Genomic DNA, 19,102 nt, shown 5'->3' on the forward strand with positions numbered 1-19,102 from the left:
ACCTTATAGAGAGGAGACAATCACAGTGCACAAGACATGTAGCAGGACTGACTAAATTAGTTCAGAAAACAGCACATTTGGTAGCAGGATATCCATTGCGCATTCTAACCACACATGGAGTAGTAGCGTACATAAACTCACAGATGTTCACACTCACTACATTGAGACAGAGACGCATTCACAAAGCATTGACTGCACCCAACATCACCTATACACACGAAGGAGTTAATATGGCAGATGGGATGTTGGAAGGTCCACCACATGAGTGCGAGGAACAGGTGGAAAGGCAAGGAAAAGTAAGACCAGACTTACAAGCCACACCCATTCCAGGGTCATGGAATTTATGGACGGATGGGTGTGGGTACAGGGCAGATACAGGTGAAGTCAGAGCAGGATACGCAGTAGTTCAGGAAGCGAAGGGGGAAACACATGAGTTTCAGACAGTTATTGCAGACGAAGTGAAACAAAACCCATCGGCGCAGAAGGTAGAACGGCACATATAGGAAAACAACAAAACACTGGAAAAAACAATGGTGGCACCCATACATGTCAGCATTAGTGGTTGATCGCATCACTAAATGTCAGATTTGTAACACTCAGAATGTAGCAAAAGCATTTAAACTAGCTCCAGGAAGGTTTCCATTGCCAGATTCTCATGGACATGAGATTCAAATGGATTACACAGATATGATTGACCCCATTAGGAGATATAGATATCTCCTGGTCGTAGTAGATAGATTCTCGGGGTGGGTAGAGGCACTCCCCACTCTGAGGGAAGATGTAAAATCAGTCTGTAAGTTTCTGATTAATTGTTGGATTACGAGCCATGGGTTTCCTAGGAAAATTTTTTATTGTTTATATTTTTTCAGATAACGGGAGTCATTTCACGAGTAAAACACTGCAGTGGGTGGAGCAGTCGTTGGGGCTGCGCCATAGCTATGGTTGTGTGTATCATCCTGCCTCACAAGGTCAGGTGGAGAGGATGAATCAAAATTTGAAATCTAAATTAGCAAAGATCAAACTGGCCACGGACATGAATTGGCTTGATGCCCTTCCAATTGTTTTAATTAGTGTCCGTAGTTAAGTGAACAGAAATACAGGGTTCACTCCTTTTGAATTAGGGAGGGGCATGCCTTTTCAAGGCCCCTCCAGCGCGCTTGCGTCCCCCCAGAAACTACCTCAAGCAGAGTACCGACAGCTATATGAGAACTAAAAGCTGTTTGTAAAGATTTCTCTATACAGGTGCAGGAAAGGAGAGAAGGAGAAGAAACGGAGGAGAAGGATCCAGAAGTGATAGTCTCACCTTGGGTCCTCCTGAAGGTTATCAAGCGGAAGTGGTATGAACCTCGCTGGACAGGACCCTACCAGGTGACAGAGAGAACCAGTTGGGCAGTCCGGCTGAAGGGTAAAGGCTTATAGTGGTATCACCTCACACAGTGCAGAGCCGCACCGACAATTAACATCAAACATTCACTGAAGGAAAACAACACCTCAGAAGAGGCTGATCAAGCAGCCTCAACCACCATAGAGGCAGAATAATCCCCTGAGGCAGGGGCACGACAAGGAAAGTCTATCCTTGCCCCCAGCGCAGATCCCTACCAGCGGATGAAGAATACACTTTAACACATACACATATAGGGCTCATTGTAATCTCTTAGTCCAGAGAATGAGTGGTAGGACAGAGGTGTCCACTCCCAACAGGTGGTGTAATTGCCCGCTACCACCACAATCTGCCATCACGCTCTACCTAAGTCACTCGCCAAGCTGGGGGTGACCTAGGCAGACCAATTTAACATTAATTGCTTACCATTTATCTAAATGTATTGACCTGTCAGTTGGACAGGTCAAAAGGGGGAATTGTTGTGAAAAATAATTTTATTACTTTGTGTTAGTGGACAAATATCCTTAAATGATGATTAGTTAAAATTAGAAAGTATAATTACATATTCATTGTATGAAACCTTGTATTCATATGAATGATTAACCAGTATTTTAACCATGCATTTAAACAGTTTAGAATCTGCACACTAACTGACATGCTGACTCAGTGTTTACACCTTTCTAATTTCTTAAGATCTTTAACAGATCTGCACTTAGGCTTGTAGTATAAATTCCAAGTGTTAGTTAGGACAGTTGAACTTTAGGGCATCTCAGTGACCTTAAGTCCATTAGTGACCCCTCTGAATCTTGGTGACAGAAAAGGAATGTGGGTAATAAAATCTACAGAGTCAGAAGGGCATGATGAGTGTTTTGGGGTCATAGGTGCATGGGAAACATGCACGCAGAAACCTGAGTACTAACATGTCTAATTATGCATATTAATATATGTTAATCAGTCAGAAACGCCTTGCCAGCAGGGTATACGTCATTTGGGGTATAAAACTATGGAGTCAGATCCCAAGAGTCAGAACTTTGCGTGGAAGGGCACTAGGTTGCGTTTCTTATGTATTAGTTCTCCTGGTTCCAGTATTGTAATAAATACTTTGGTTTGCTTTGAACTTCACTCGACTGGTCTTTGTGAAACTTCCGGAACGAGCACGCCTCCCTCAGGAGAGAGGGTGTATTTTGGATCTTTTGGAGATCTTCTAAATTTTAATTACTTTGGGAACGGTCCAAAAAGAACATTAATTCTTCAGTACATCCTTCCTCTTGGTGAGGATTTAGACATCATGGGCTGCAGTTTCACTGTTTTGCTGATGATGTCCAGATATACATTTGTACAAAACCTTCACACAGCTTGCCACCTAGTGCCTTGCTGAAATGCTTAACTGATGTGAGGGCTTGGATGATCGAGAACTTCCTGAGCTTAAATAATAAAAAATCTGAAGCCGTCATAATTGCTTCTCCTGCAACAGTCAGGAGGCTTAGTGACACTACTATCCCTGGTTTTGTTGTCTCTACCTCAACACTAGTGAGAAATCTTTGAGTAATTTTTGATTCTACATTATCATTTGAATCACATAGTAACAACACATGTAGGACAGCCTTCTACCATCTTAAAAATATCTCTAGGGTTCGCCCTTTTCTCTCTTTCACTGCTGCCGAGACCATAGTCCATGCATTTGTAACTTCCAGACTCGACTACTGCAATGCTCTGTTGTGTGGCCTCCCTGCTCGGGCTTTGAGCAGGTTGCAGTATGTGCAGAATTCTGCTGCTAGGGTGCTGACACATACAAGATCTTGGGAGCATATTACTCCAGTCCTAAGTCATCTTCATTGGCTTCCAGTGAAGTTTCGTATACAGTACAAATTATTTGTGTTGGTGTTTAAATCCTTGCATGACCTTGCCCCTTCTTACCTAAGTAGTTTACTTCAACCATACTCTCCAGTGCGTACCCTTCGGTTCTCAAGCCTCCATTTGCTTGAGGTCCCACATTTTAAGCTAAGCACCATTGGAAATAGAGCATTTTGTGTTGCGGGTCCAAAGCTGTGGAATAGTCTTCCTGATGAACTGCGAGCTTGTTCATCTCAAATCAAATAAAATCAAATCAAATTTATTTGTATAGCACTTTTCACAACTGATGTTGTCACAAAGCAGCTTCACAGAATTCCAGTAAGGGAAAGATTTGACATGAAATGTAAAAAAAATGTAAAAACCCTCAAGTGAGCAAGCCAGGGGCGACAGTGGCAAGGAAAAACTCCTCCAGCTGAGGAAGAAACATCTGTAGATGTTTTTAAAACCAGATTCAAAACTTAAAATCTTTTTAAACTAGCATACTGATGATACTATGTATATGTCTCTATGGTTATTTATGTTCGTATGTGCATTTACCTTTTATTTACTTTTTTAATTTTTAATTTTTTTTCTTTACTTTTTATTATCTATTGTACCGTGTCCTTGGGTCTCTTGAAAGGTGCTTTCAAATAAAAATGTATTATTATATATAGCAATCGAGTACTGTTGGAACCTTAGGATGAGCCCAATGAGGGAAGGTCTAAGAACTGGCCCTGGGAGGAGTTGCTCATTAAGAATGAGGCCTTGATAAGAAAATAAGCAGTTAAATACCAGTCGATATTTACCGTTATGCTGGACAAGATGGTGAGGTATAAACCAGGACTCACTTGAGGCATTTACCTCCTCTGGCTGGAGTAGAGTCACACATTCTCCATCAATGAGTTTCTGTATCTCTGCTTCATAGAGCTTGGCTTTAGCTGGGTCTCTGACTAATCATCTTTCAGTGCTTTGCAGAAATGGCTCTGATAGTGCCAGACTCCAATGTATCCACTGCTTCTTGGTCCTGTCTGGAACGAATAGCCATCTTCTCATTTCGGAACGGTAACACGTCCAGCTGCCAGAGACGCTCTACATTCTGATACAGCTCATCTGCCTGGGAGTCAAGAGAGGTAAAGTAGCATGTAGTAGACTGTACTTGGTGCGGTATGAGTCCATTCGGCCCCTGCAGGGCCCAGCCAAGTTCGGTATGGACAGAGTGTGGTCCGCTCCAATGAGGAGAAGTGGGTGTGCCTTTTCAAAAGGCTGGATTGGGATTCCCCTTAGATGGCGATAGTGCTTCTGTAGAGCAGCCACTGGATACACTTGGTCAGCCAGAGCCAGGTAAGTGGCAGTGAAGGCGTTCTGGATGAGGGTTTGTTTATTAGGGTGTGTCAGAGGGGAGACATGGAAGTCTACGGATGCTCCAGTGAGGTGTGCTACATCATTGCGAATAGTCCGGAGGGCTAGAGCTTCAGCTCGGCCCCCCGAGACCTAAGTGCTGTACAGCTACTGGGAGTATGATGGTACGTTCTGCCCCATCATCCAAGATGGCATGAGTTTGCAGTGACCTGCCCTTATGCCTCAAGATGACAGGCACAACCTTTAAGAATACTCTTCCACTCTGCTTGGCTGGAGTGAGGGATATTCTCTCCACAGGGGTGATGAGGTACATGCCTGGGCTTTGCTTAGCGGTGCCATGAAGGATTCTCAGATGAATCTCCTGGCACTCACTGCAAGCCTTCTTTAGAGTGCATGCCTCTGAACCATGACTTGTGCGGCCACACTTGCGGCATCTCTTACCCTTGGTGATCCACACCTCAATCTGTTCAGTGGGGTAGGAACTAATCTCTGGACACTGTGAGAGGTAGTGTTCTATGCTCTTACAGAAGAGACAGAGACCTTTGGTCTTTTTCTGTTGGTTACTGGATTGAGTAGACTCTGCAACCTGGGTACTAGTAACGTTCACTCTGTCTGAGCCATGGTATATGGAGATAGCCTGACTCCTCTGTTTTGAAGTTGACTGTCTGTCTTTCTTGAGCTCAAACCTTTCTGGCTGGTATCGCTGCACCATCTTAGATGAGAGTCGCTGCGCTTCAGCTTTAAACTTGGGCCACTCTGCAAGGTCATTTAGTCCATAAGGATTCAGAGTGTTTGTCAGTAGGCATCCTTGCATCTGCATGTGCTCCACACAGCCGTACCGTAGATATGTAGGGAGCTTACTCAGGAGCCGATCCGCATGGCCTGTAGATGTCAGTTCTATTCCTCTGGGACCTTCAAGTGATGTTAGCATGCCTACCAGTAGGTTCACCTTGATAGCAAAGCTCTGAAAGTCTTTAGTGTCACCAGCCTTTAAATTGGGAGCATTCACAATGGCAGCAATTTCGCTCTGTGTTAGTGATGGGGGTGGCCATATTGTTGTTGTAGTGCCTGCATTGCTGCCATTTAAGGCTGAGGGTAGTGCCTACATGACTGGGCTATCAGGCGTGCTTCCTCCAGGACTAGGTGCTCCATGAGTACTCTATACTTATAATATTCTGTGAGCTCAGAATGTGGATTAAGGAGATAATCAAAGGCCATCTTCAGATCCGTGAATTCCTTCTCACTATCGTGCTCAAGCTTAGAAAGTGTCTGCACTGGCACAGGTTGTGACCAGGGCTGAACTGGTGTCAGCGTTGATGGTGCAATAAGTTGTGAGGACATTCCTGGTGGTGGAAACTGCACTGGATGTACAGGGGGTGCTAACTGTAGTTTACTGTAGTAGGTGAGAGGACTGGAGATGGATGCAGGGGCTGGTTAGCAAGCACCAGAGGTTGATACCTCTGTTGGACTGATGAGCCTAAGCGAAGGAAATGTAGTGGCTGGGCAATCTGAATTCTGTCTGGAGGGTATACAATCTGTGGAGTAGAGGCAGCCAAGTATGAACAGGTTGGATTGCCTAAGGCCACTGACTGCAGTTGATACTGTGGGGGCATTATCTCTGAAGGGTTTATTGAGGGCACCATGGCGGGTGGTGCCTGGTACACTGTTGAAGCTACCAATACCATGGCTTGAGGTGCAGTCAGAAGTTGAGGCACCTGTTGGATGGGCATTGGTACTTGATAAGCTAGGTAGCTTGGGATATACTGGGAACGTGATGGTAGCTGAACTTAAACCCATGCCGACAGGCTGACTGGAGCTTGTCCTGAGAGGTAATGTGGATGACACAGTAGGAGGGAGTGCTTGGGTGAGTGTGTAGCTGGGTAGTGTTTCTGCCCAAACACCTGTTATTGGGGTGTGACCTCTGTGTTGTAGGGGTGCAATAGGGGGCTCTCTAAATCAAGTGTGATGAGAGGAGTGAAGAGCAAGTCCACTTACAACTGAGCCCCATGATTATCATGAGGATCCACTGCTTGTACCAAAGAGGGAGTTAATGTCACTTGGTATTCTTGCAGAGACACTGGAAAGTGTCTATTCCTCTTACGTCCTGGGGAGATGTTATATTGAGTTACTGCTGCTCTCTGCTCTGCCATGACACCGAAGTAGGTGAAGAAATCCGGCTCGAATGACCAATTGAAAGAGATCTTGTTCAAAGGTTCTCTTGAATATAGGATTTGTAATAGATGAAGTACAGGCTGGGACTCCTCATCCACTAAGGTTCTCCGGTCAGAGAGATAGAGACGGAGACAGAGAATACAGTTCGGGCTCTTTATGGTTAATAACAGCTCAAGAGGAGGGTACAGAGTGCAGAAACATGGTAATCTGGAAGTACAGATACACAGAGTAAATATAGAGAAACATATTCTCATAAAGTAGCCTGCTGGTGCAAACAGCCTAATAGACATAGCTAGCATGCTAGGCTATGCTACAGTGTACAAAACATTCTCACTAAAGAAAACAAGTAGAAAACGTATGCACAACCCGCTATATTATTCTTTACATCTTTACAAAACAGCCTCAGACATACTCTGAGGTAACATATACTTGACTTAAAGAGGAATAAATGGTAAAAACAGACCTCTTCACGAACGCATGAACTGACTCTCAGGCATAGAACAAAGAAGCTCTGGTTACAGACTGCAACTGCGCAATGAATCAAGAACTCCTACGCTCAGCTCTATCCCTGTCAACGTCTGCCCCCTACTGGTTACTAACCTGAACTTCTCCAAGTATGTCTCGCTGCAGCCTGTAGGAAGGCGGAATTTGACATCCAACTCCTCCCACTTCCAACTCCGCCCATATCCAGCCACGCCTTCTAATACTGACAAGTTCAAGAAGCACTGTGTGGCACTTGAACGCAGACGTTTAGAGACACTGAGTAGAAAATTAAATACGTATATAACGTCTTTTATTCATTATTATACTGCTGTTCAGGTGCTTTTTTGTTTTTCCGCTGAGGGTATCTGTTAAAAAGGTTATTTAACTTTTGTTGTTGTCAATGCTTGGCAGACTATTATTACGAATGGTAGGGTGAACGGAGGATATCGTTCAGGATTCATTAAAATATTGTTCTCCATTCAGTTAATATCTTCTCCCAAAAATCGTTAATTTTGTCATTCATAATGGTTATTCTCAGCCACAACGAGTGGTAATGTTATGCCAAGTATGACATGGTGGATTGTTATGTAGTGTATGTAGTGCACAGCTTACTGCAAAACAATAATAAAATCCAGTGCTATTAAGTGTACTGTGCCTTGAAAAAATAAGCATCCCTGCCTGGTCATGAACATCTTCTCATTTTAAGAACATACAGATTTCCATAGGTGATGCTTTTTGTCTGCATGCAATTTATTAGAAGCTTATACAATTTTAAACGTCTGTGTTTTGAGGTTCAGACAAATAAGTATTCACAAATGTTAGAGGTACCACTTATTTTATAATGACTAATAATTACTACCTGTTAGTGGTTAGAGATATCTAAGGGTAATTATCCAGGTTGTGAAATAAAAGTAAAGACTAAAGAGATAATGATGCTAATGACAATATTCCTAATGTCCAAGTGAAGAAAATGCTGCAATAAAATATATAATACATGTTCAGATGTCCAGTTGTGCAGTATTGGTTTCAATAAGAAGAAAGAGAAACACATTACACAACTTAGCACTCCATTCACAACTCCCTACAGTCGCGGTCGCTTGAAATATAGTCACATAGAATATCCTTATTTGCACTGGCATGTAGAACTCTAAAATGTGGTTAAGTCACGGGTGTGCAGTCTGTATTAAAGACAAGGAAAAACTGACACAGTAGTTTTATTTTTTTATTTTCAAGCATTTACAACATAAATACACATATACATATACACAATATATATATATATACACACTCTCACACCCCACACAAACATTGGCTCACTCACACACCCAAATCTTCATAAACTTTTTGGCAGAATGGGCTGCAGAACCCAGGATGCATGTCCTTGCTGTACTACCCCACAAGTTCCCCACGTCTCCCATGCCCAAAGCAGCCTGTGGACAACAAATAATAAACAGAAGCATACTTTTAATATGTTCTCTTATTTTACTTCCTTATCTTGTCTGTCTTTTGATGTTCTTTGTACTCTGTGTCGTAATGCATGCACAATGCTTTGAGTCCTTAAAAAAACTGTATAATTAAAATGTATTTATTATATTATTGTCACGCCTTCGTCCTGTCAGTCTGTTGTCCCCGCCATGTGCTTTATTCGCACATGGCTATGTTTTGTTTATGTTCAAGTCTCAGCCTTTGTTCCGCCTCCTCGTCCGTGTCATGTGTTAACCCGTCCTCCTTGTTATCTGTCCAGGTGTGTCTCGTTTGTGTCTGTATTTAAGCCCTCTTGTTTCACGTCATGTTGGTCGTTCATTTCACTTCTCTTGTCACCGTGTCGTATCTATTTTCTCCGTTGTCGTCCGTCCTGTCGATCATGTTATCTGTCTATCTCCGTAAGTTTCCTCTGTCAGCGTTTCGCTTTGTTTTCCGTCTGTCCCCGTTTACCCTGCTTATTTCTTAGAGTCTAGTTTAGCCTGTTTTCCTTTTGTTTAAAGTCTGTTTTGGTTATTTTCTGTTATATAATAAACTCCCGTGTTTTAGCGAATGCGTCCGCCTCCCTCAATCCGCCCCTCGCTCCTGACAGAATGAACGACCCCCAGGACGCAGCTAGCACAGCAAATATGTTCGACAGGGCTGCAATATGGAGTAGTCGGCTCCGGCAGATACACGCCAGCGTTAATCAACGCCTACAGGAGGAGGCAGCTCGTGAATCGAGTGATTACGCCAGCACGAGTCGAAAGAGTCGGCGTAAGAAGCGTGCTGGAGTCCCCCCCTCGCTGGAGGATTACCCCCTCAGGTCCGGGGAAATTTTTGGGGGGGCGTTAAGGGTAGGGGCTGTTAGCCTCACCTCCGTACCTCTGAGGCCTGAGGCTAACAGGGGCGCACCTCGAGGTGATATAATGGGTGCGCCTGTGAAACCCCCTAAACCCTTTACAGCTCCAGCGCGAGCCAGGCGAGCAGCACAAACCCCTGTCCTCGAGAGCGCGGCACGCGCCTCTCCTGTCCTCGAGAGCGCGGCGCGCGGCTCTCCTGTCTTCGTGAGCGCGACGCGCGCCTCTCCTGCCTCCTTGGACGTCGTCGCAGGCCCCCCTGCCTCCTTGGACGTCGTCGCAGGCCCCCCTGCCTCCTTGGACGACGTCGCAGGTTCCCCTGCCTCCGTGGACGACGTCGCAGGGCTTCCTGTCTCGGTGATGGCGGCACCCGCCGCTCCAGTGTCCGTGATGGCGGCACCCGCCGCTCCAGTGTCCGTGATGGCGGCACCCGCCGCTCCTGTGTCCGTGACGGCGGCGGCGCCCGCCGCTCCTGTTTCCGTGACTGTGGCGGCGCCCGCCGCTCCTGTTTCCGTGACTGTGGCTACGGCCGCTCCTGTCCCCGTGACTGTGGCTACGGCCGCTCCTGTCCCCGTGACTGTGGCTACGGCCGCTCCTGTCCCCGTGACTGTGGCTACGGCCTCTCCTGTCCCCGTGACTGTGGCTACGGCCTCTCCTGTCCCCGTGACTGTGGCTACGGCCTCTCCTGTCCCCGTGACTGTGGCTACGGCCTCTCCTGTCCCCGTGACTGTGGCTACGGCCTCCCCTGTCCATGTCCGTAGGTCGGCCCGAAGGACTTCAGGGCCGATCCCCAGAACTGTGCCTAGGCTGGTTCCTCAGACTGCCACACAGACATTAGCCAGTCCTGGGCACCCCCCCTGTTATTTTGGTTCCCTTGTCTGTCCCTGTCCTGGTTCCCGTCTCTGTCCTTGTCCCTGTACCCGTGTCTGCCTTTGTGTCTGTCCCGGTCCCTGTCACGGTGTTTGTGTCTGTCCCCCTGAATGTCTTGGTCCCTGTTCCCCTACCTAGTCCTGTCCAGGCCCCATTTCAACCCTATGTCCCGTCTCCTGTCCAGTCCTTGTTTCAACCCCCTGTCCAGTTTCAAGTCTCGTCTCCTCTCCAGTCACCGTTTCAATCATCGGTCCGGTCTCCAGTCCCGTCTCCTGTCAAGTCCCCTGTTAGTCCTGTTCAGTCCTCGTTTCAACCCTCAGTCTCGTCACATGTCCAGTCCCCTGTTAGTCCTGTCCAGCCTCCCTTTCAACCCTCTGTTCAGTCTCAAGTCCCGTCTCCTGTTCAGTCCCCGTTCCAACCCTCTGTCCTGTCTCATGTCCAGTCCCCAGTTGGTCATGTCCAGTCTCCGTATCAGTCTAGTGTAATGTCACCTGTCATGTCTTCTGTCCAGTCTAATGTTCCTATCCTGTCCAGTGTCTTGTCACCAGTCTCTGCTCCCGTTCAGTCTCAGCACTCAGTCCTGTCATCAGTCCCGTCTCCATTCCAGTCCCCTGTCCTGTCACCTGTCCATGTCCAGTCTTCTGTCCCCAAACGTGTCCAGTCTCCGTATCCGTCCCACGTTCAGTCCCCTGTCTTGTCTCCAGTCCAGTCTCCCGTCATTTCCCATGTGTCCACTCCTGTCCTGTCCAGTCCGTTCTCGTCTCTTGTGGCTCCCCTTTGTCAGTCTCCTGTCATGTCCCATGTCCCGTCTCGTATATTCGGTCCTGTTGTGTCCCCAGCTCCAGTGTCTGTTCCCGTCCTGTCCTGAGTCCTGTCACCCGTTGGTTTGTTGTCCTGTCTTGTTTTCCGTGCCCTCTCCAGTGCCAGCTCCTGGGGGGTTTAGGAGTACGCGCCCGGGAGTTGCGCGTTCTTGGGGGGGGCATCTGTCACGCCTTCGTCCTGTCAGTCTGTTGTCCCCGCCATGTGCTTTATTCGCACATGGCTATGTTTTGTTTATGTTCAAGTCTCAGCCTTTGTTCCGCCTCCTCGTCCGTGTCATGTGTTAACCCGTCCTCCTTGTTATCTGTCCAGGTGTGTCTCGTTTGTGTCTGTATTTAAGCCCTCTTGTTTCACGTCATGTTGGTCGTTCATTTCACTTCTCTTGTCACCGTGTCGTATCTATTTTCTCCGTTGTCGTCCGTCCTGTCGATCATGTTATCTGTCTATCTCCGTAAGTTTCCTCTGTCAGCGTTTCGCTTTGTTTTCCGTCTGTCCCCGTTTACCCTGCTTATTTCTTAGAGTCTAGTTTAGCCTGTTTTCCTTTTGTTTAAAGTCTGTTTTGGTTATTTTCTGTTATATAATAAACTCCCGTGTTTTAGCGAATGCGTCTGCCTCCCTCAATCTGCCCCTCGCTCCTGACAATTATTATTATTATTACTATTATCAAAGTCAGCAACACTGCTTTTGGCTGCAAAATTCCAACAAAATCTTCTGATTATAAAACATTTATTTGTCAAACTTTTTTTGCAACCACTGGCAAAAGAAACAATTCTCAAAATTCATATGCTCCCTAAAAGTAAGTGGCACCACCACCTATGGAGCTGTGGGATGTCACTCTAACAGACAAATGACAAAGTTTAGAATGCAGTTTAAAGCCTTACTGGAAATGTATCCTCAAAAAAGTCATAATTTGAAGTAATCACCTGACTGAAGTCAAAAGGCCAACCAAGGGCCATGTAGAGTGCATACTGAAACATCCCATACATACAGCTGAGAACACTGAACAATGAAGGGTCAAAAGTGGCCTGAACGTGGGTTGGATGCTGAAAAAAATAAAACAATTAAACATAAAAGGAGGGCGGCACGGTGGCGCAGCAGGTAGTGTTGCAGTCACAGCTCCAGGGGCCTGGAGATTGTGGGTTCGATTCCCGCTCTGGGTGACTGTCTGTGAGGAGTTGGTGTGTTCTCTCCGTGTCCGCGTGGGTTTCCTCCGGGTGCTCCGGTTTCCTCCCACAGTCCAAAAACACACATTGGTAGGTGGATTGGCGACTCAAAAGTGTCCGTGAATGTGTGTCTGTGTTGCCCTGTGAAGGACTTGTGCCCCCTCCAGGGTGTATTCCTGCCTTGCGCCCAATGATTCCAGGTAGGCTCTGGACCCACCGCGACCCTGAATTGGATAAGTGGTTACAGATAATGCATGAATGAATTAATAAACATAAAAGGAGTTTACAATTTATCTGTGATATGCATGTTCATTGTAACTACGTGGGTTGTGATACAACAATATGGTACCACAGCAACATTTGTAAGCTTTTCTTTAAGTCAAAAGTCTTGTTACTTACACAGAGGCAATATTATCAGCAAGTTTTTTTCTGTGTGCAATATAAGTAACTCTGTTACTTTTATGGCGGTCGGCATCCAGCTTAATGGTGCTTTACTGCCACGACTTTGGTTGGCTTACTGCCACATATTAGGGTGTAGCAACTGTACCTATGTGTATAACAACTTAGACCCAACTAATCGATTATTAAATTAGTTGCCAACTATTTCAACATTCGATTTAATCGATTAGTTGTTGCAGCCCTAGAGCAATGCTACTGGACTTTTTAAAGCTTTACTTTACTTACTGCTGTACTGAAAATACACCCCTTATCTAAAGCAAACAGCTTCCTTTGGGCGGTGTCCTCTGTCCACTAATGAAGGACTAGAGGATGTCCAACACAAACTGTGAAACAATAGATGAGGTACCGTCTCTGACTACAAGGTGAACTAATGGGGTAGGTGTGTTTAACAGAATGGACAGTGGGTGGACTCCAGCAGCACTGCTGTGTCTGATCCACTGGTATCAGAAGACAGAGACAGTAGTTCATCTGTCGTCTTCTAGTCCTCCATCTGTGGACACAAGACACAGCCCAAAGGAAGCAGTTTGCTTTTGGCTGGGGGTTTATTTTCAGTCCAGCAGTGACAATGAGGGCTTTAAAAATTCCAGCGTCTGATCCACTCAACAAACGACCAAGTCAGTTTCGCTACTGCACTGAGAATGCTCTGCTGAGGTCCTGTTGAAGTCCTGATCATTGTAGAGTTATGTGAAAGGGACAAACAAATATCCAGAGCAACAGATGGACAACAGTCTTTAATTGTAGAACTACAAAGTGCTCCTCTGTGGTGAGTGGAGCTGAGGGAATGGACAGTGAATGGAGAATCAAGGAGGTCATAATGTTCTGCTATGACCTCTGATGTGATTATTACTGAAATTAATAAATCAATAGGAGATAGGTTTTATGTTTATCTTCACACAGGTCTTTATAAGTATTTCATTACTGTAAATAATACTCTAATAATCCGGTGTTGACCAGAGGAGGATGGGTTCCTCCTTATGAGTCTTGGATCCTTCCAAGGTTTCTTCCTCATGTGCTGAGGGAGTTTTTCCTTGCCACTGTCGCCTTTGGCTTGCTCATAGGAGGCTTGGACCCGGATGACTATCTGTTGGTGAAAAATGCTATAGAAATAAAATTTCAGTGATCTAATTTTGTTATTGCATTTATAGGTTTCCTTTCCGAGTAATATATCATATATCATTTTAATATATATCATTATCTCTGTTAAGTTTCCTTTTTAAGTTATTCATTTAGATTAGTTTAAGTTTTCTGTTCTATTTAATATAAAATATTTTAGACTCTTCATCTCTCTGGTCTCTCTTTTATTTTTTATGTTTTACATTGTGCTGAGGTATGTAATTAAACAATAGGCTTTCCAGTCATTTTTGGATCTCTACATTAAATGTCAGGCTAAATCTAATTAAATACATTACAAATGGCTAAAGCCAATTAAACACTTTACAAATGTTCTTTTTTGTTCTTCTGTCTCACTGGAGTTGAAGTGAGGCTTATAAGGCTTAAAGTGTAACTTCGGTGTTATGTGAAACGTCCAGCAAAGTTTAAATAAACAACACAAAACAGAAATGTGATAAATCGCTCCTCAAAAATGACCAGGACTGCTCTCCTTCCGATGTAGAATGCAGTCCCCTTTCTGAGTCGAAGAGCCTGGTAAGCTAATGCTTAGGAGCCATTAGTAAACAAGCTAGCTATCCAGCTATTCACCACAATGTCTGAATGTAACGTTTGACAGCAGAAATAATTTCTCAATTAAATTTGTATTTAGTTTATATATATATATTTCAAATGATTTTTTATACATTTTTAAAAAATAATTTTCATCAAGAGCCAATTGAAACTAATTTGAATGTTTTCTTTAAAGAGTAAAAAATCCTCTCACCTGACTGGCCTTTGGTGGAGCTGCTGCCTTTACAAAAAATTTCGAAAATCCATCTACAAGCAGAAAAACAAAACTGAGCTGGGAACAAATATTAACTCATTACAGTTATGTGTAAAATAACCAATCAAAGTCACAAAAGTACATAAACATCAATTCAGTCTGCCCTGGATACTGCAGTGTTTAATGCATTAACATTTTAACTGGCTTTTTCAGCAGGCTTAGCTACTTTACGTGCATCAATAATCAGGTTTCCTCTGCTAGCATTATGCTATTTCAACTACTGCATCAGTGTTTTTTTTCAGTTTGGTCAATTAAAGTGTGTAACAGGCATTAAATAAACTCCTTTATTTTCGTCTTGAAATAACACTCGGCGTGAGGAAACTCTCTACACCTTCTCCCCGCACACACCGTTTGCGTATTCTATCAAGAAAGCATACAGACCGATAACCAATGGCGTCAAAGTAGTAACAGAGGCTCCCCCAGGTCCTCGTGCGCTTTGGTTTCAACATTTTTTTAATATGGAGAGAGAAAACTGTAGTTGAAAATGAAAAAAATGGGGGCTAAAGAACAATTAGGGGGACTACATCCCTGTAAAAAAGGTCTAACGACGTCCATGCTTTGAAATTATAACAGAAAAAGAAATTCAACATCAGATCCATCAAGTACCAACGTACTGTACACGCAAGTGACATTCCACGCATGCGCAGTCCAAATCGGCAGCCCAGCTGATCTGGAAACAGGTACTTCACTATTCGGTTGGCAAAGGTCAGTTCTTGTATGTGATTGGTTGGTGAAAGGCACCAGTTCCAATGGTCCCGCCTTCTCTCGAAACTGATTGGTTCTCTGGGCTGCAGTTATATTATACTGCAGGGGGTGTTAACGGATGGAAAACCCGGAAGACCCTGTTTGTACCTGGAAGAAAGAGAGCGTGAGTTGTGATTATCTATTTATTTTTGTGTTGACTTATATGTTTTTTTCCTCGTTTTCTTACTGAAATGTAACTATTACCTATTGTTAAATAATATATTTACAATATAATTTATAATGAACTAACATTCACTCAGCTCCACTGACCATACCGAAGCACTTTGTAGTTCTACAATACAACAAAAACATTGTTACTTCCCTTTCATCCTGATCTTCAATAGTCAGGACCCCTACAGAACAGGTATGATTTGGGTGGTGGATCATTCTCAGCGTTGCAGTGACACTGACGTGGTGGTGCTGTGTTAGTGTGTGTTGTGCTGGTACGAGTTTATCAGACACAGCAGTGCTGCTGGAGTTTGTAAACCCCTCTGTATCAGTGCTGGACTGAGAACCAACCAAAAACATCCAGCTGACAGTGTGCTGTGTCCACTGGTGAAGGACTAGAGGACGACCAACATGCACTGTGCAGCAACAAATTGGCTACACTGTCTGGCTTTACATCTACAAGGTTGTTCAACAAGGGAGTGGTGTCTAACAGAGTGGATAGTGAGTGCAAACTGGGTTTAAAAACTCTAGCAGCACTGCTGTGTCTGATCCACTCATACCAACTCCACACCACTGATGGAAGGAAATAGGCCCTGTGATCAGTACCAATGTAGCAGTGGTGTTAGTTGGGGTTGCACTGGTTTGAGAGTTTCATCAGGGTATTACACAGAGCAGGATTTTTCACTTAGCCAGCTAACTTAAGCCCAAAGTTGAGGACGGTCCAATAGGTATAAATCTTAGCGCTGTTCCTGTTCGATAGACTTGGGGCTTAAGTTAGCTGACTGACTGAGAATAGCCCCAGGTGTTTAATTTAATCTTCTATTATTGTGTGTTTTTTCAGGTGTACAGACCAAAAAAAGATACATAAGGATGTACCCAAACCAAGGTGAGCTGCGTGAATTTGCTTGTGCTATTTTTTATGTGTGCTTTATTCTTATCTAAATTTAATTTATGTTATTAATTTCCAGGACCTCCAAATGTTCCCTATAACCCGGCCTGTCCTCCTCCACCTTATGCTCCGAATACAGTACCCCCAAACACAGGCCTCCCCTACGGTCAGAACCCAGCGTATCCTCCTGGAGTAAATCCGGCCATGCCTCCAACTATGCCATACACTGCTGGAGGACAGAACCCTTATCCTGGAGGCCCTTATCCTGGAGGCCCTTATCCTGGAGGCCCTCACCCTGGAACAGTAAATCCAGGCCCTTATCCGCCCATGGCTGGGGGCTGTCCTATGCCGGGGTACCCTGGAGCAGTTGTGGGAGGAGGAATGGTTATCACAGACCACAAAATGCATAAAAAGATGAAGAAGGCACAAAAGAAGGCTCGTAAAGCTGAGAAGTCTCACCGTAAACACTGCAGGGTAAGAGAAGGTGTGGTAGTTAACGTGGACCTTGAGTTGGTGGTCATAGTATTTGTGTTTGGGTGTGTGTGTGTATTTGTTTATTATAGTATATGTTATAGGGTATTACTAAATCTGGCAATATATTATGACTTATTTAGAGTATAAATAAAAACATTGTTCCTGGCCTCGGGTTGAAATTGTATCCATGAGGATTAAAGCTGACTTGGACTTTGTCCCTCAGCTACTAGAGTTTCTCACAGTGTAAGGTTTCAGATACTGTTTTTGCAAACACCAGCATGTTATTGTTTATAAGTAGGTGTCAGGTTTTATATGTATCTCTTTGACACTCTGTTAGTGGATAATCAGACATACTGGAGCTACCATTGCTACACAGTCTCTTTTAATCTCAATACAGCAGAGACACTTATGGGTTTAAACTCCAGCAGCACTGCTTTGCCTGATCCACTCGTAGCAGTGCAACACACACTAACACAGCGCAGCGCTGAAAATAATACAACACCCAAATCATACTTGCGCTGTGGGGGGTACTGATCATTGAAGAGCAGGATGTAAGTGGGCTAACAAAGTATGCAGAGCAACATGTGGACTAGAGTTTGTAATTGTAGAACACGAACAAGCACCTGCATGGTCAGTGAAGTATATAAAATGGACAGTGAGTGTGAAACCAAGATCATTTCTTTAATTTATCGGCTGATCAGTGTGTGATAATTTAAATGTAAATGCATTATTGCACACACAGAAAATTGTAAGCAAAAGCAGTGATATAATTTGATGGTGTCGCACATGTTTTTGTAAATGCCACAGGGTTCGTCCAGCAGCAGCAGCAGTGACTCGGACTGAAGGCAGTGGTCCTGTGTCGAGAGTATGAGCCCCCTGCGCACTAACAGTGTGTAAACAAATGAATAACAAAGGCTACCAAACACACAATGATTCTTAAATACTTCTGACCATTTTAACAAATATATTCACTCTATTGTAAGTGATAACTGATGAATGTAATGATTCTGCACTTTCATTTGAATCCTGAATGTTTTCTGTGATTTATTTTCTTGTTGTGTTTTTTTTGCTGTTAGATATAAGATATCAAATGTCTCTTGTATTAATCCTGCATGTACAATCATGTGGCTGAAAAAATAACTCTCTGAAGCACTGTATTACTAAACTATATTTTATCTTGCACTACAAATGTGCCTTAAACACTGAAATGTCCATCTGACCAATCACGCACTACACAGAAGAGATATGCACCTGTAAACTGTTCTGAAAATAAACTGATAAGCAATCCACATACAAATGAAAGTGAATCATTTCCATAAATTAAAATGAAGAAATGAAATGTCTTTTTATAAATCTCTACATGGATTCTGGAGTGAATGTGTGTGTGAGTGCACAAATATATATAAATAATATGCAGCCATAAAAAGTCAGATTTATAAAAGTGTGCGTGTGCACTTTTCAAAAAAAAGGATTTAAAACAATTTATTACAGTGAGATAAAACAAAATAGACTTAATTTAAATGAAAAAATCTGACAAAATAGAAAGACGGAAAAACACAAATTAAAATCCTACAGTAAAACTACTACAAATAAGGCAGAATGTGAAACAGCAAGCAATGTACCTTTTATATTTTTTAATATTCTGCATTTTTAAAGTTATTTTAAACAACAGTGTTAATCTTAATTTTTTTTTAAATCTTAAAATCTTTAAAAAAATGTAATTCTTTAATATTCGTTTTTGAATCTTTATGCGTTATAGACTGTTGTATGAGGATGGTTTGCACATTTACTTGCAATTCTCTATTTTACCACATGATGTCACCAATTTGCGCTCTCGATTTTTTGGATAGACATGGGTCAAACATAGCTTACATATGCGCGCATTTTTACGCAAAATATTTCTTTATAGATAAGTTTCTTCGTGTGATGTTAGGTACACACATTTTAGACCCGTTTTGTGCGTCCGCACCGTTTATAAACGAGGCCCCTGGTGTTGATACGCTCTGAGTTATATCTCCAGGTCCTGCACAGGTA

General features: G+C 43.7%; 1 protein-coding gene across 4 annotated transcripts; it reads left to right on the forward strand.

Moving 5' to 3' along the window:
- The first annotated feature begins 15,568 nt into the window (after window positions 1–15,568).
- Window positions 15,569–18,352, forward strand: prr13 (proline rich 13). 4 transcript variants are annotated; one of them, XM_066672709.1, is made up of 5 exons: window positions 15,634–15,661; window positions 15,798–15,901; window positions 16,547–16,591; window positions 16,674–17,068; window positions 17,876–18,352. In XM_066672709.1, exons 3-5 carry the CDS (start codon window positions 16,576–16,578, stop codon window positions 17,909–17,911), a joined length of 447 nt encoding a protein of 148 aa, XP_066528806.1. In that variant the 5' UTR covers window positions 15,634–15,661; window positions 15,798–15,901; window positions 16,547–16,575; the 3' UTR covers window positions 17,912–18,352. The 4 variants fall into 4 exon arrangements, with proteins under 4 accessions (XP_066528804.1, XP_066528806.1, XP_066528807.1 ...); XM_066672707.1 differs by lacking the exon at window positions 15,798–15,901 and having other exon boundaries at window positions 15,569–15,661; XM_066672710.1 differs by lacking the exons at window positions 15,634–15,661; window positions 15,798–15,901 and adding an exon at window positions 16,059–16,206.
- The last annotated feature ends 750 nt before the right edge of the window (window positions 18,353–19,102 follow it).

This window comes from Hoplias malabaricus, chromosome 5 (assembly GCF_029633855.1).
Source record: "Hoplias malabaricus isolate fHopMal1 chromosome 5, fHopMal1.hap1, whole genome shotgun sequence".
Taxonomy (NCBI): domain Eukaryota; kingdom Metazoa; phylum Chordata; class Actinopteri; order Characiformes; family Erythrinidae; genus Hoplias; species Hoplias malabaricus.